The sequence below is a fragment of the Rhincodon typus genome, chromosome 8 (assembly GCF_021869965.1).
Source record: "Rhincodon typus isolate 14 chromosome 8, sRhiTyp1.1, whole genome shotgun sequence".
Classification (NCBI taxonomy): domain Eukaryota; kingdom Metazoa; phylum Chordata; class Chondrichthyes; order Orectolobiformes; family Rhincodontidae; genus Rhincodon; species Rhincodon typus.
Genome location: NC_063339.1, coordinates 41,999,844 through 42,013,983, shown reverse-complemented (window position 1 = coordinate 42,013,983; position 14,140 = coordinate 41,999,844). Strand labels below are relative to the sequence as shown.

The window sequence follows — 14,140 nt, the reverse complement described above, 5'->3', positions numbered from 1 at the left end:
CCGAAATGCCAGCCTTCCTGCTCCTCTGATGCTGCTTGGCCTGCTGTGTTCATCCAGCTCTACACCTTGTTATCTCAGATTCTTTCAGCATCTGCAGTTCCTACTATCTCTGTTCTCAGAAACTCTGTTCTCAGAGCTGTCATGGTCAAAAAGTCAAAATCTACTAGGCTTTGTTTTGTACGAAAGTTTCAGTTACTGTTACAGAAAAAATTTTACATGAATAATTTCTGAACAATTCCAGTTAATTGCTATTTTGATGCTAAAACTAACTTATGAGAAGTTACTTCTTTCCATCAGTTACATGCATTTAAATGATACTTTGTTTTAATCTGTCACTTCTATCATTGCGTTGTCATTCAGCTCGCAAAAGTTTGGTGTGGCTCTACCAGCTCTGATGTTTGTTAGGGATGAAAAATCTCACATAGAAGCCATTCATCTTGAAAATCCTAGCAGAGAGGGCATTGTATCTGCAGTCAAGAGTGTCATGTTGGAAACATTTGTAAGTGTTTTAATGCTAGATACTTGCATTTAAACAGATTAGCATAACTTTTGAAATTCTCATTATTAATGTTTTAAATACTTTTGCAAAAAATACATATTCTCTTTAAATATTGTGATGTGACTGAAGAATTAATTCTTGACATAATTAGTTATAATATTAAATTGAAGTGTCATTTTTTATTGGTAGTTCTCACCTTTAAGGCAAAATGTTGTAGTGTAAGGAAAAGATGTAATTTTTTTTGACTTTGGGTTTCTAACTCCATTGAGATATTACATGAGTTGTCATCATGTGATATTTTATAGAATGGCATTCACTCTCTCAACGTTTATCAAATGCAAAATCACATAACATTGCTCAGTGTCTGCTAATTTTATTCAGGTGACTTTAATTGAGAGTCTTAAGATAACTGAGTCCTGTATAATTCAGATCATTGCTAGTGGAGTGTTTGCATCTCCAGTTGCTTCTGACATAGCTGAAAGAGAGGCCCATACTAAGGTGCGCAGTAATCCAGAGATTCCTTGCATACACCGGCAGACTCTGAACTCGTGCTATTATAACATTATTAACTCTGCCAAATGATTAGAACTGGATCACACAGGTCCACCTAAACTGCAAGCTTGTTATTCAGTAAATGTGTACGAGAGAGATCCAGAACCAGTTATTTAAAGGACCAGGCACCCAAGTTGCATTGTATCTTGAACTATTGTGGTGTGTATTGGAGGAGCTATCGTGAGTTCCTGGATTTGACAGGGAATGTTGTTGTACTGGGCCAGTAGTTGCGTCCACTCTAGGTCAGCAACAGGAGACCGAGGTAGAGCAGTAGCTGCAGGGAGGGCAAGCTTTGCGTGATTCCCCCTATCAGTTTGAAGCTAGATTTCTGCATGTCTCTTAACAGTGACTGCTTGGCAGCCAACCATTGCACCCAACATCGAAGAATGCACAGCCCTCTATGTAAGTCTGCTGAAGTCCTTCTCCTGTAACAGAACTCATCTGTGAAATTACCCCCCAATGAGCTGGCACACACTCTTTTTTCTCCCTGATCTAACTGCAATCTACTCGCACCCAACGACTCACCATGTGCTGATCCCAACTTTATACCAGCCTCTAAGGGACATGGATTCCCAGTATCTGAACTGGTGGCTGTGAACATACGACCTTGTGAACATAGAAACTTAAGAACAGAACTAGGCCATTCGCTCTATCAAGCCTGCTGTACTATTCAATACAGATAGCTGATCAAACACGTTAATTCCATCCCTTCCCCATAACCTTTTATGCCGTTGGTAATCTGAAAATCATCAATTTCTACCTGAAACATGCTCAAAGACTGAGCTTCCACAACCCGCTGTGATGGAGAATTCCAAACTAAAAAAAATCCTCATTGTGGACATAAGTGGCAACCCCCTTTTGTTTAAACTGTTCTAGACCTCCCTGGTTGTGGGTCTTATCTGCATCCACCCTGTCTATTTTGACGGTTTCAATGAGATCATCACGCATTCTTTGAAACTAAAAAATACAGGCCCAGTTTGCCCAATCTCTCTTCATAGAACAGTCCCATCATCCCAGGAACAAATCTGATGAACCTTCATGACATTCCTGCATGGCAGTAATGTCTTTCCTGAAACTACGACTGCACACAGGTGCAGCCTAACCAAGCTTCTAAGCAATTGAAACCAGACTTCACTACTCTTGTAGTCCAAAGCCTGTTGCAGTAAAGGCGAACATTCCACTAGCCTTCCTCATAGCTCACTGCACCCTGCGTGTTAGTTTTCTGTGACTTATCGACAAGGACACCTAGAAATCCCTTTGCACATCTACACTTTCCAACCCCTTAACATTCACTCTGCACATCTTTCTTCTACCAAAGTGGATAACCTCACATTTTTCCACATTATATTAATCAGCCATGTTCTTGCCCTTCACTAAGCCTGAAGCTGCTTTACATCTTCCTTACATGCGTCTTCAGCACAGCAGACAATTCTGCCTAACTTTGTATCGTTTGCAAATTTGGAAGCATTACATTTGGTCCACTCCTCCAAATCATTGCTATCGATATTCTGAAATACTGGGCCCCAAGCACTGATCCTTGCAGTACCCTGTTAATTAATCTGGCAATGTTGGAATTCCTACTGTCTGTTTTCTTTCTCAAACTATACCAGTACGTTACCTACTATCCCCGTGCTTTAACATTTCTAGCCAGCTTCCTGTGTGGGACTTTATCAAAATGGTATCAGTTTAAGTGACATACCTCTTCATAAGTGTTTCTCTGTTGCTTCTTGGATTGCTATAGCTGAATAGGGACAGACATACTCTCCGGTGACATCATTTTATTGCAGATTATGAAGATGATCTGATCAGAACCAATAAAGATTACCTATAATTATAGATCTGAATTGTCTGTAACTATCTCGACCATTTCTTAGTAACTGAATAAACTAACATATTCTCTTTTATTCCTATTTTTAACATTAGCCTGAAGCCACAGTGGAAAATTTCCCATCTTATTTTCATCCTCTGAAACCGTTACTCATGCTTTTCATTGATAATGGTGACACCAAGACTATGAAAGCTAGAGAGGAGCTTGAACAACTTACCAAGTTAAGAGATGTGCAGACTTATACCATGTGCTGGATTGATCTGTAAGTCACAACTTCCTTGGCAGTAATTCATCAGATTTTGATAAACTGCTAAGATTTTTTATGATGGTCTGCAAAAAATATCCGTAGGGACGACAAAAATTTGAAAGGAAGCCTCAAGCGGGCAGGGCAAATTAAACGTAGCTTCATTGTCGCAGCTAGTTATTGAAATAGCAGCACGGTAATGCAATGGTTAGCACTGCTGCCTCACAGCGCCAGGGACCCGGCTCGATTCCAGCCTTGGGTGACTGGAGTTTGCACGTATTCCCTGTATTTGCATAGGTTTCCACCCGGTGCTCTGGTTTCCTCCCACAGTTCAAAGATGTGCAGGTTTGGTGGATTGGCCATGTTAAATTGCCCATGGTGTCCAGGGATGTGCAGGCTAGATGGATTATGGGAAATGTGGGTGGTGGGTCTGAGTGGGATGCTCTTCAGAGGATCAGTGCAACTCGATGGGGCAAATGACCTCTTTCCGCACTGTAGGGATTCTATGATTGATTCATTGTCTTTGATTGAGAGGATACTAGCTGTTTCTTGCTACTAAACCTTGTGCCACGGCCATCGGCATAAGGCACAGCCCCCTACCAAAGACATGGCCTCCAATTCCTGGCAAAGCTCACAGACTGTGGTCCCTGGCAAAAAGGTACAAACCCTGGCCTCTGGCAAAGCACATGACCCCTGGCCAAAGGCATGGCATCTGGCCCCAGACACAGAAAAAAACACAAGACCCTTGACCAAAGTCATGGTCCCAGAATCGTGAGCAAAGACTTGACCCATGACCCCCAACTGAGGGCACAAACCCTGGTCTCTGGCCAAAGGCACGGACCTCAATGCCTAGCAAAAGACATCTCTGACCCATGAGTAGCATCATGAGTAGTTTTCACCACTAATAGGATGCTGCTGCCCAGCCAAAAAAGCTCTACATTCGGCACAAATGACTAATGTGGTTATATGAATGTCACTGCAGGTGTGACATACTGCATGCCACATATATTCACACAAAGGACCCTGTATCCATTTCAACTCAACCAAATGGATGATAGCTATTCTTTGGTTCATTTCTCAAGGCAATGCCTTGACCAATCAGAGTCAACCTGCTTGGTTTAACATTTAAACTAAAGCGTGTGAGTTATCTGGCAGTTATCATTAACTGGTTCATTCTCGATGGCAACAGCTCTAGTAGTGACCACTTGTTAACCACTAAATATTCTCCTCCACACCACTGAAATTAAACTGGTGTGTAATTGCTGAGATTTTTCTTACAACCTTTCTTGAACAAGGCTGTAGTGTTTGCAATCCTCCAGTCTTCTAGCAGCTTCCCCAAGTCCAGGGATAGCTGAAAGATTGTGGCCTGATTGCCCACAATTTCTACTCTCACTTCCTTCAGAATCCTAGGAACCGTCTCATTGTAACTGTGTCTGACCTGTCAAAGTAGATGGCCCCAAACCAAATACCTAGCCCTAAGCAGAAACCTTGTGCCACGGCCATTGGCATAAGGCACAGCCCCCTACCAAAGACATGGCCTCCAATTCCTGGCAAAGCTCACAGACTGTGGTCTCTGGCAAAGCACATGACCCCTGGCCAAAGGCATGGCATCTGGCCCCAGACACAGAAAAAAACACAAGACCCTTGACCAAGGTCATGGTCCCAGAATCGTGAGCAAAGACTTGACCCATGACCCCCAACTGAGGGCACAAATCCTGGTCCCTGGCCAAAGGCATGGACCTCAATACCTAGCAAAAGACTTCTCTGACCCAACTGATGACTGCCGCCACTTACTTACCTAACTGCTCGCTGCTCCTCCAGTCACAGAATGGTTCTATCTTGTGATAGCTGGTGATAGGCTCAGTGATGAATCTTTCTCGGGCAAGTATGGGAGAGATGTACATTTCATTGGAGGAGCAACCCCTCACCGGTGCTATCTGTTCTGTTTATGGCGATGGTTATTCTCTGGTTAGTTCCCTCTGTGATTGAATTTTGCCACGTATTTTGATAGCCTTCAGGGGTGAACTTGCCCATTGCCCCCATGTAGTTTAAATGCTGATTCAGAGTGAGGGCACTGAAAATACTGCTCAGTCATTACACTGATTTTAAGGATAGAATTTATGTAAGCAACCATATGACCACATATCGTATTTAAAAGAGTACAATTTATTTTTTTCTCCATTCTCAATGTTCCGTAGCATGAGAGAAACAAACCTCCAGTTTTCAGAGAATTCCAGTTTCTGGACAGCGGGATTTGGGGTTCTGTTCCTACAATATAAACTGAAGTCCTCCATTTACCACGATAAGATCATCTTTAGTAATGTTAAAACATGTCTGACTGCTGCCTGGGAAGCCTTGTATTGTCAAGTATAATCGATCCAGTTAAAATGTTAATAATTAGATAAGAACAAGAGCGCTTGAACAATTTTTTTCTAATCCAGCTAAAAATCCCAAAACTTTTAGTGTAGTCTGTTTCTTAGGTGTAGGCCTAAAAATGAACTAAACTTATCCTGAAATGTCCAGCAATGGATCTAATTTTCTCCTATTTGTATTGTATGTTGCATCATTGATTATCATGTTGAAAATTGTAAATTTTCTTTCTGGCTTTATTTGGTTGAAAGTTAAATGCTGAATTTTGAAGTAACCTTTTAATAGACTTTATTTGTTAATTGTTTTGACTTGCCCAGAAATTTTATTCGGCAGTAGTTCTTCTGACAACAGATTTCCTTTCTATTCCTGAAACATAACTTTAAAAACCTTTTTGTCCATTTGGTGAATGACGGGCAGTGGTTTTACTTAAATGTGCGACTCATGTAATTCCATTTCAATAGTATAACTAATTATTTTGTAGTTCTGTGGTTTAGTTATTTTATTGTTAATAACTTGTATCTATGTTTTTAAACCACTAAGACGAAAGACACATGTTGGAAAAGAGATTCTTCAAGTATATTTGAACTACCTCCCACAGCTGCCAGCACTGGTCTTAGTGCAACTCAGCTCGAGTGGCCATGTGTTTGTATTTCCAGAAGGAGAGCTTATATCAGCAGTCGGTGTGCTATATTGGTTAGAGAAGATACAAACAGGACAGGAGGTCCCGAAAAGTAAGTAAAATCAATGTTTCCCAACAGTTAAATGTAAACCGTTGTGTCTGCAGTCTATCTTTACAATACCAAGCATAATGGATACCAGATGGATGCCTTCCAGTTCAATCCAGCTGTACGTCTGGTGAGAATGTGATGAAAGAGCAAGAGACCAGAACATGGATATTGTGGGATATTACAAATTCTTGCAAGTTTTGAAGAAACACAGACTCCTTGAAATAACGTCACTTGCTTGAGACAGTTAATAGCTGGAGGGCAGTTCCAAAGCCAGACACTTCTTCATTCATGATCTGGGAATCCTCTGTGTAATTGAAAAAAAGTCAGATATACCATCCACCTTGTAATTGGGGCCCACGTTATTGACCAGTCCTCCCTGGGCCTATAAAAGTATTAATTATTTTTGAATTTCTTCTTGCCCTTTTAAAAAGTAGAGGGATGAGCATGGAGCAGGGTCACAGGAATATAACTTTGGAAGTGTCATTTTAAATGAGTGATGAATCACAAATCATGATTATCTTGTGTTCATGTTGCTTGAATTGTATTAACAGTGCTGAAATTAATTGAAATAGAAACAAAAGAAAAGATGGAAGTTTAGGAAATCAGGTCAGACGATATAACATGAGAGACAGCAATAATGTTGAAGCCTAGAAATTTCAACAGTATTGTGTTAAAACAAGGTGAATTCTTCTTCCTCATAGCATTTATAATTTGTTTTTACCATGTAACATCCAAAGTTATCAAAGCTTAAATTTACACTAGAATTTTAGAAATACCCTGTAGATTCCTCCACCAGATGTCAATAACTGCCTACACTAGAATTCTTGGCATCTGCTAGTTGGTTCCCAGGACACACTGGTTCCTCTCTACCCCCACACTCTGGCAGGGTGAGGATCAGAGGTTCCTGGTAGGTGTATCTAGCACTTACACCATGATACTGCTCTGCATATTTTCAGGACCAAACTTTTGTCTTTAGTTTGTAATCAGGACTTAATGACATAGCTGTAATATTGTTCCCATCGTGGTGGTAGTTCAGGAGCTCTAGGATATTGACCATGTGGGACTGAGCAAATGGCATATTTCTAAATCAGGATTGAGGATAGCAAGAAGATGGCTTAGTTACATTTTGGGGTTATTGATTTGTTTACTTGTTTTGCTGGAAAATCTGTTTGGTGACCACTTGTATTTTTACCATGTTTTTTGAATTTGTTGCTGATTTTCACTGTAGTTATTATATGTATTTACAGGCAATGTCCATCATGTGTCAAACTTACTTTAATGTTGTTTCTTTGACACATGTTGCACTGGTGATGTTTAACTTTATTTCAAGGTCTTAGTGCTTTTGTAACAGTGAAAAGTTCAAATACATCAATGTTGACATTCGCCATATGCCTTGTGATATTCAATGGTAACAAGATATTGAAAGCTGGTCAAAAGCCCAAGAGGAAGCAACTCAGGTTTACATCACATCCCAAATACTGAAAGCTGAACAACAGCCTAAGAAAAAGGAACTCTGATTTACATCACCTCCCAAAGTGCTTTATAAGCAATAAATATAAATGTACCAACGTATGAATGACTAGATCATCTGCTTTTGCGTTGTTGATTGAGTGAGCAATTTTTCCCTGGGCCTAGGAGGACATTCTACTCTTTCCAGAATAATGTTATGGGGTCAGTTGTATTTAACTAAGATGGACTAATTGGTTTAATGTCTCAGCTGAGGAACTGCATCCCTGGTGATACCATATTCCCTCAGCACTACATAAAATATCACCTTAGATTATGCACTCAAGCCTCGCAGGTTTCAAAATCACAGCCTCTGACTCACAAGTGAGAGTGCATTCAACTGAACAAAGCTGCCAAGTTTACAGTAAAAGTAAAGTCAAGCTCAAAAAAATGTTTTTTACAGCATGAGGTAAGCAGAAGAATTTTGACTCAGGATGGAATCTTTCCTGCCACTGAACAAGCTGGGAAAGAAAGTTGGGAAAATCATGTGAAATCTTTATTAAGGAGATTCCAGACCTAGAGAGCAAAAAGTCCTATTTTCCAACAAAATGTTGAATGGGAGATGGCATTCTTGTTAGTAAGTGGCAAGAGGCCTATTCTCAAGCATTAGTATCCTTATTATTACATCCTGTCGCCTCATTGATATGCAGTTTCCCATTCACCCGCTAGCTGGATACAAATGAGATGGAGACAATTTCTGACATGAAGGTCGGACAGGTAATGTGGTGACTCTAGTTCGCTGCTTGCTACTCCAGCCCTCTTATCGTGGATAGCAACATACCATGTGCTCTTCTCCAGATCCCTATTAGCGATGCGCAGTGCCAATTTCCCTCTGTCTGATATGTATTGGGCAGTTGATAGGAACCGTGCAAGGCAGCTGTAGATTGCCAGCACCTAACTGGGTGCATGTCTGGGTTTTAAAGACAATGCCAGAATCCCAGGATGTCCCAACAGTGGCCAGCTCTTCTTTGTGTGGGGGAGTGGGCGAGTACAACGAGTGGGTTGACATGGGGTTGTGGTGCAAAGTTTGCAAGATGGGGTGAGAAAACTCACCAAGGAAAGTCGCCAAAATTAACACTTAGCTTAAATTTTTGGTAAAATTCAACCCTCAGTTTTGCAAGTCACTAGTTAGCAGTTTTGCCCCAGACTCTTGAATAGTATAGGAAGGACATTTAGGTATATCGGGCCTGAGTAAGTAGAAGAACTAGAATTTCACATGGACACTGCTTTACAGGCATTCTTTCACATTACTAAAACTATTAATGTTCATGAATCATGAAAAACACCTAGCAACTAATAGACTAGTTACACTGCACAGTTTGTGACATTGCAAAATAGTTTTGACTTGACCTCAATGTAACCCTCTAACGGAATTCACCATGCACTCCTGAGGTTTTTGGTAATGTATTAATCATATTAGTTACTCATTCACTTTTACGTTCCGGTATTTCAAGCGTATGGTATTTCAAACGCGTATGGTATTTCAAACACGTATTTCAAACACATGGAATTTCATTTATAAGCTCAACAGACAGGCTCAATTACTTCTGCCAGATGAATCTCCAGTTTAGGGAGGATGGGTAGTTGGAGATCGACCAAAAAGGAATTTGAATAATTCACAGTTGAAATTACCAGTGCATGGACAATGACTTCAACCACAAGTGGGCTGAGAAGTTGATAAATATTGTCAATGTTACCAGAATGAAAATAAAAAGATAATGATGGAGAGGTTATGGGTAGCGACAAGATATCTCTCAATCTCTGCTTTGTAAGATTCTCCTGTAATAGGTCCTATCTGTGGTCTTAACAGAGTTGCTCATATCCTGTGAGCAAATAAATTAAAAAGGTGACTCTGAATTTGATACTCCAAATAGCAAAAATAATGTTGCAGAAACAACAGCTTGGTTTTACCAAAAGCCTTGTGATTTTGGAATAAAGCTGTTTGAATGATTAGAAAAATGTTTCCATTACTTCTAAGATCTGTTTCCAAATTCGACCTTGTCCAATGAAACGTTTTACATATAATTCTTGACTTAATGTGAATTTAAGTGGAGAATATAACTTCATTACCTGAGACCCAATGGAATAATCCATTTTTGTATTCAATGTATAACATTAGGAATGATGAATTAATGGAAGAACGTTTCGAATTTTCATGATTATGCATGTAGAATCAGAGACTCAATCTGAAATGATACAAGTTTGAGGGGGGATGTGGTGGCACAGTGATGATGTCACTGTGCTAGTATTTCAGAAGCCCAAGCTATTGGGACTTAAGTGTGAATCTCTCCATGGCAGATGGTGAAATTCGGATACAGCACAATCTAGAATTAAAAGCTAATCTAATAGTGGCTTTGTAACCAGTGTCAATTATTGTAAAAGTCCATCTGGTTCACTGATGTCCTTCAGAGAAGGAAATCTGCCATCCTTGCCTAATGTAATTCCAGGTCTACATAAGTATGGTTGACTTCTAACTGCCCTCTGAAATGGCTTGTATCAAACTGCTACAAAATCTAAATGAAGGAGTTAATGTAGGCGCCAGAAACGGCAGTGGCAAATCCAGTTCCCTGCAAAACCATCCTTATTGACACCTGGGGGCTTGTACCAAAATTGGGATAGCTGTCGCAGAGACTAGTCAAACAGATCTACCAAATCAAAACTGAGCATCCGTGAAGGACTGTAGGCTATCAGCAGCAGATTGTGTATTCAATCATAATCTAACCTCATAGCCCAGCGTTACCTCCACCCTACCATTAGCATCAAGCTGGGAGATCAAGTCTGGCTCAATGAAGAGTGCAGGATTGTTTGTCAGGAGCAGCACCAGGCATGCCTAAAAATAAGGCGTCAATCTGGTGAAGCTACATCAAAAGACTCCCTGTATGCCAAACGGCAGATGGGACACACAACCAATGGATCAAATCTAAGTACTAGCCTTGCCACATCCAGTAGTGAATGGTGATGTACAATTAGTGGAAATGCAGTCACTTCCTTATCCAAGCCCATGTCTACATGCAGAAGCCCGAAGAGCCAGCCATTTGCTTTTCCCATCAAAGTATTGTATTGAAGCTTTAAACATATAATTATTGACAGTCCAACTTGCATGTTTTTAAATATCAGATGTTTGCAAGTTTTAATGATCATACTTTCATAGATAATCTGCAAAGAAAAGAGTGGACACCCCCACAAGCTACTTATGATTTTCTGGCCATTATGGATATTGTACATCCTGGATTTGCAAAGCAGAGGACACCCACTTCTGCAAACCAAGAAAAACCCTATGAGGAGGAGGAAAGTGGGACTGAACATTTGAATGAGAGTGGTGAGGAAGAAGCTCAAAGTGAACTAGCTGCAGCATCTCAAAAAGTGCAAGGGACTCCTACACCACCAGATAAGCAAAACAAGATGCAGCATGATCTTCATAATGAGCTATGATCAGAAACCACAATTCAGTAAGTGGATATCTCTGAGACTGTTGAACAGCTATACTGATTTTAGCAGCTAAGGCATGATTGTATTTGCTTCTGGATGTTGTTATAGACTTTATCAGCAGAAGGTGCAAATTACTGCCAGAAGCTGATTGTGCAACAGAAACTGAACACTTAGTTAATCCTGTGGTACTGCTTAGCATTTCCCGCATGAACCAGATTGAAAAAAGCAGCGGCCGGTTTTCATAACAAGTAAATTTCAAATGATTCAGTAATTCTTTTGTAGGTTATTTTGTTACTCAGTTTAAAATGAGAAAGAATTGAGTACAGTACATCATGGTAACTCAAACCAGTGAAAATGCCAGTCTTTTGTATGTCTTGAAAATTACAGTAGAGCTTGATTTAATATATTTTACATCAAGTGTGACAGCTGATTGATAATAAATTTGCATTTTTACTATGGAACCAGACCAGGTCAATTCCTGTATGTACCATTGTTTGGTGAAGAACTCCTATTTAACCTCCTTTCAAATTCTAGTAACTGTTTCAGAGTCCAATTGTTGTATGCTATGCAGGTAAAAATTGATTGTTAATATTGAGACGATGTGCAGTATACATTGGCAGGATAGGATTTCTTCACCCAAGTTAAATTATGTCAATATAAACCAGTTTTAACTGTTCACAGAACAATCTGTTTTTTTGAAATTTTATTAAACCGTTAACACTTGTTAATAATTTGAGCTTGTGTGTGTACTTTTAAAAGAACAATACAAGTGTTTTGTAGATAGTCCTTTGCTAAATATTGATGGTAAAAGTTATTGCAGAGATATGCATTTGTATTTCATAAACTAATGATTTTCAACAAGAGGAGGAAGTTGAAGAAGAAAGCTTGCTTTAATTCAAAATCAGCATTTTTTAAACTATTTAATTAAGCTATGATGGATTAAACAATGTGATAAACATATAGTTTGTTCTTGGATTCACTAGACTTTTAAAAAATATCAATCCTATTAAGTTGGCTTTATCGTACAGTATTATTCCTGTGAGGCCCTTCTCAAGACCATGGTGATTTGGTCTGAAACTCTTTACAATACTTTGTTAAAAGATTCTATTGCAAAGCACTGATCTTAAAAGTATTTGGCCAATTGTACAAATAGTTATGGTTATAGTGTGGTTTGACATCCATACACACATGCAAATTAGGAGTAGGTGCAGCCCACTTGGACCTTCAAACCTGCCTTGCCCTCCAGTAATATCATAACTGATCCAATTTGGCACAGTTGAATTGCAGCAAATATAGTATTTTGCTTTAGAGCAAATGGAGATGATAGTAATGTTCCTTGTCCTCAATGTGATTATCTTGCTGCTCAGAAGACTGCTCTTCCTATCCCAATTCAGCCCGTCAAATCTCTTTGTTGCCTACTTCAGTTGTGTGTAACACAGTTGACTTGAATTATGTGGCACATTCTCTGGACAGTACTGCAAAGACCCACTCAGACCAACCAAAGCATCAGAACTTCATCTTCAGGATCCTTATTGTCTGTTCCATGATGGTCCTTGTAGAAGAATGGGCTGCATTGTATCTATACTGACCCTCAGTCAGCATGTATCAGAGCTATGAGTCATGGCTGGAGAGAGTAACTCTCATCTCCCAGTAACCATCCCTGTCAGGCATCTGGCCCTTGGAGTGAAGCAGGAACTTAAAGGTTCCCAAGGATCATTGCAGCTTCAAAGCTACTGGATACAGACTTCTAATCTATGGTACTATTGATCACAGATAACTTGTACATTGATGGCATGGAATATTTTTGGTTGAAGAAGTCAGCTGTGCTATGACATGCTGCTCTCAATGTAATGTATCTACCATCTATAGCACCGTATACCTAGGCAAACCAACTATGTTCAAAGGTCCCACATGGGCTGACTTTTTCACGGGGAGGTGAGATGAAACAGTGCCATTAGCCACAATTGCATCAATAACAACCTTGATACATTTCCGGGTTGAGGATTGAGAGATCGCACACAAGTCCCCAGTGCATGCTTGGAGCAGTCAGTTGCAGAAAAGTTTGGTCCAACTGTTACCTTGACAGCCACGGGATAGGATGGCCACCTACTCCTTCAAGTTGTAGGGGGTCCACTCCAGCAGTTGCCACAGTTCTGTGACAGTGGCCCAGGATATTCTCAGCCTGCAGCGGTAAAGTGCCTTGCTCATCTGGAGGAAATGGCAATGAGAACAATAGACTCTAATACCTCCTGAGGGGGCTTTCAACTGCAACTTCTCAATGTGGAGGCAGTTCAGTAGCTGCAGGATCTTGCTGCTAGCCCTGCGCTTGTTGATACATCTGTTCCTCCACAATTTCTCAGCACCACAGCCACAGTGATGATGACTGATCCATTGGACACAGTTCCACTGAACCTGCATGGGAAAAATCAGAAACCGTGAGTAGGTTGTTAGTAATGTGAGCTGTCAGCATTCATATGAATCTCAAATGACGGTTTATCAAAATCCATCATACAGTGGGAAATGGAAAACACTGACAAGGTGGACCATGGAATGCCTCAATGTGGACCTTTAACATAGAGATCTTAATTCAGTAAATGCACAGAAACATGTCACGCAAATACAGGAGGAGATTGTAAAGCTGCATGATTACTGATACCATGTCCTCCCACCATCCCCCACATCACTCAAGAAAGGCAGCATTGCATATTGCATTTAAGAGAATGTTGGCAAATACTGCTCCATGCCTTTGTGATCTTGGAGGAGCAAATTAATGTAGTGCTGGAATCTGTACTGAAAATAAGAAAAAACCTGGAAATCACAGCAGTTCAGACAGCATCCGTGGAGAGAGAACAAGCTAACTTTGAGTCAAGATGACTCTTCATCAAGACCTTCATCAGATCTTAGATTGTCTTTGTGAATTGGAGCCTGCGGGTGCCACTTTAAAAGCCATCTGTGATTACTTCTTCACAGAGGTAACTATCTTT

The 14,140-nt window shown here is 40.2% G+C and overlaps 1 protein-coding gene across 1 annotated transcript in view; it reads left to right on the top strand.

The window, feature by feature from the left end:
* Positions 1–13,565, top strand: part of LOC109932736 (thioredoxin domain-containing protein 16-like) — a 105,474-nt gene extending 91,909 nt beyond the window's left edge. Inside the window, exons 5-8 of the mRNA XM_048599853.1 lie at positions 361–499; positions 2,975–3,141; positions 6,034–6,224; positions 10,879–13,565. Of these exons, the coding sequence (XP_048455810.1) occupies positions 361–499; positions 2,975–3,141; positions 6,034–6,224; positions 10,879–11,159 (778 nt within the window). The 3' untranslated portion in view covers positions 11,160–13,565. The remainder of the gene's footprint in view (positions 1–360; positions 500–2,974; positions 3,142–6,033; positions 6,225–10,878) is intronic.
* The last annotated feature ends 575 nt before the right edge of the window (positions 13,566–14,140 follow it).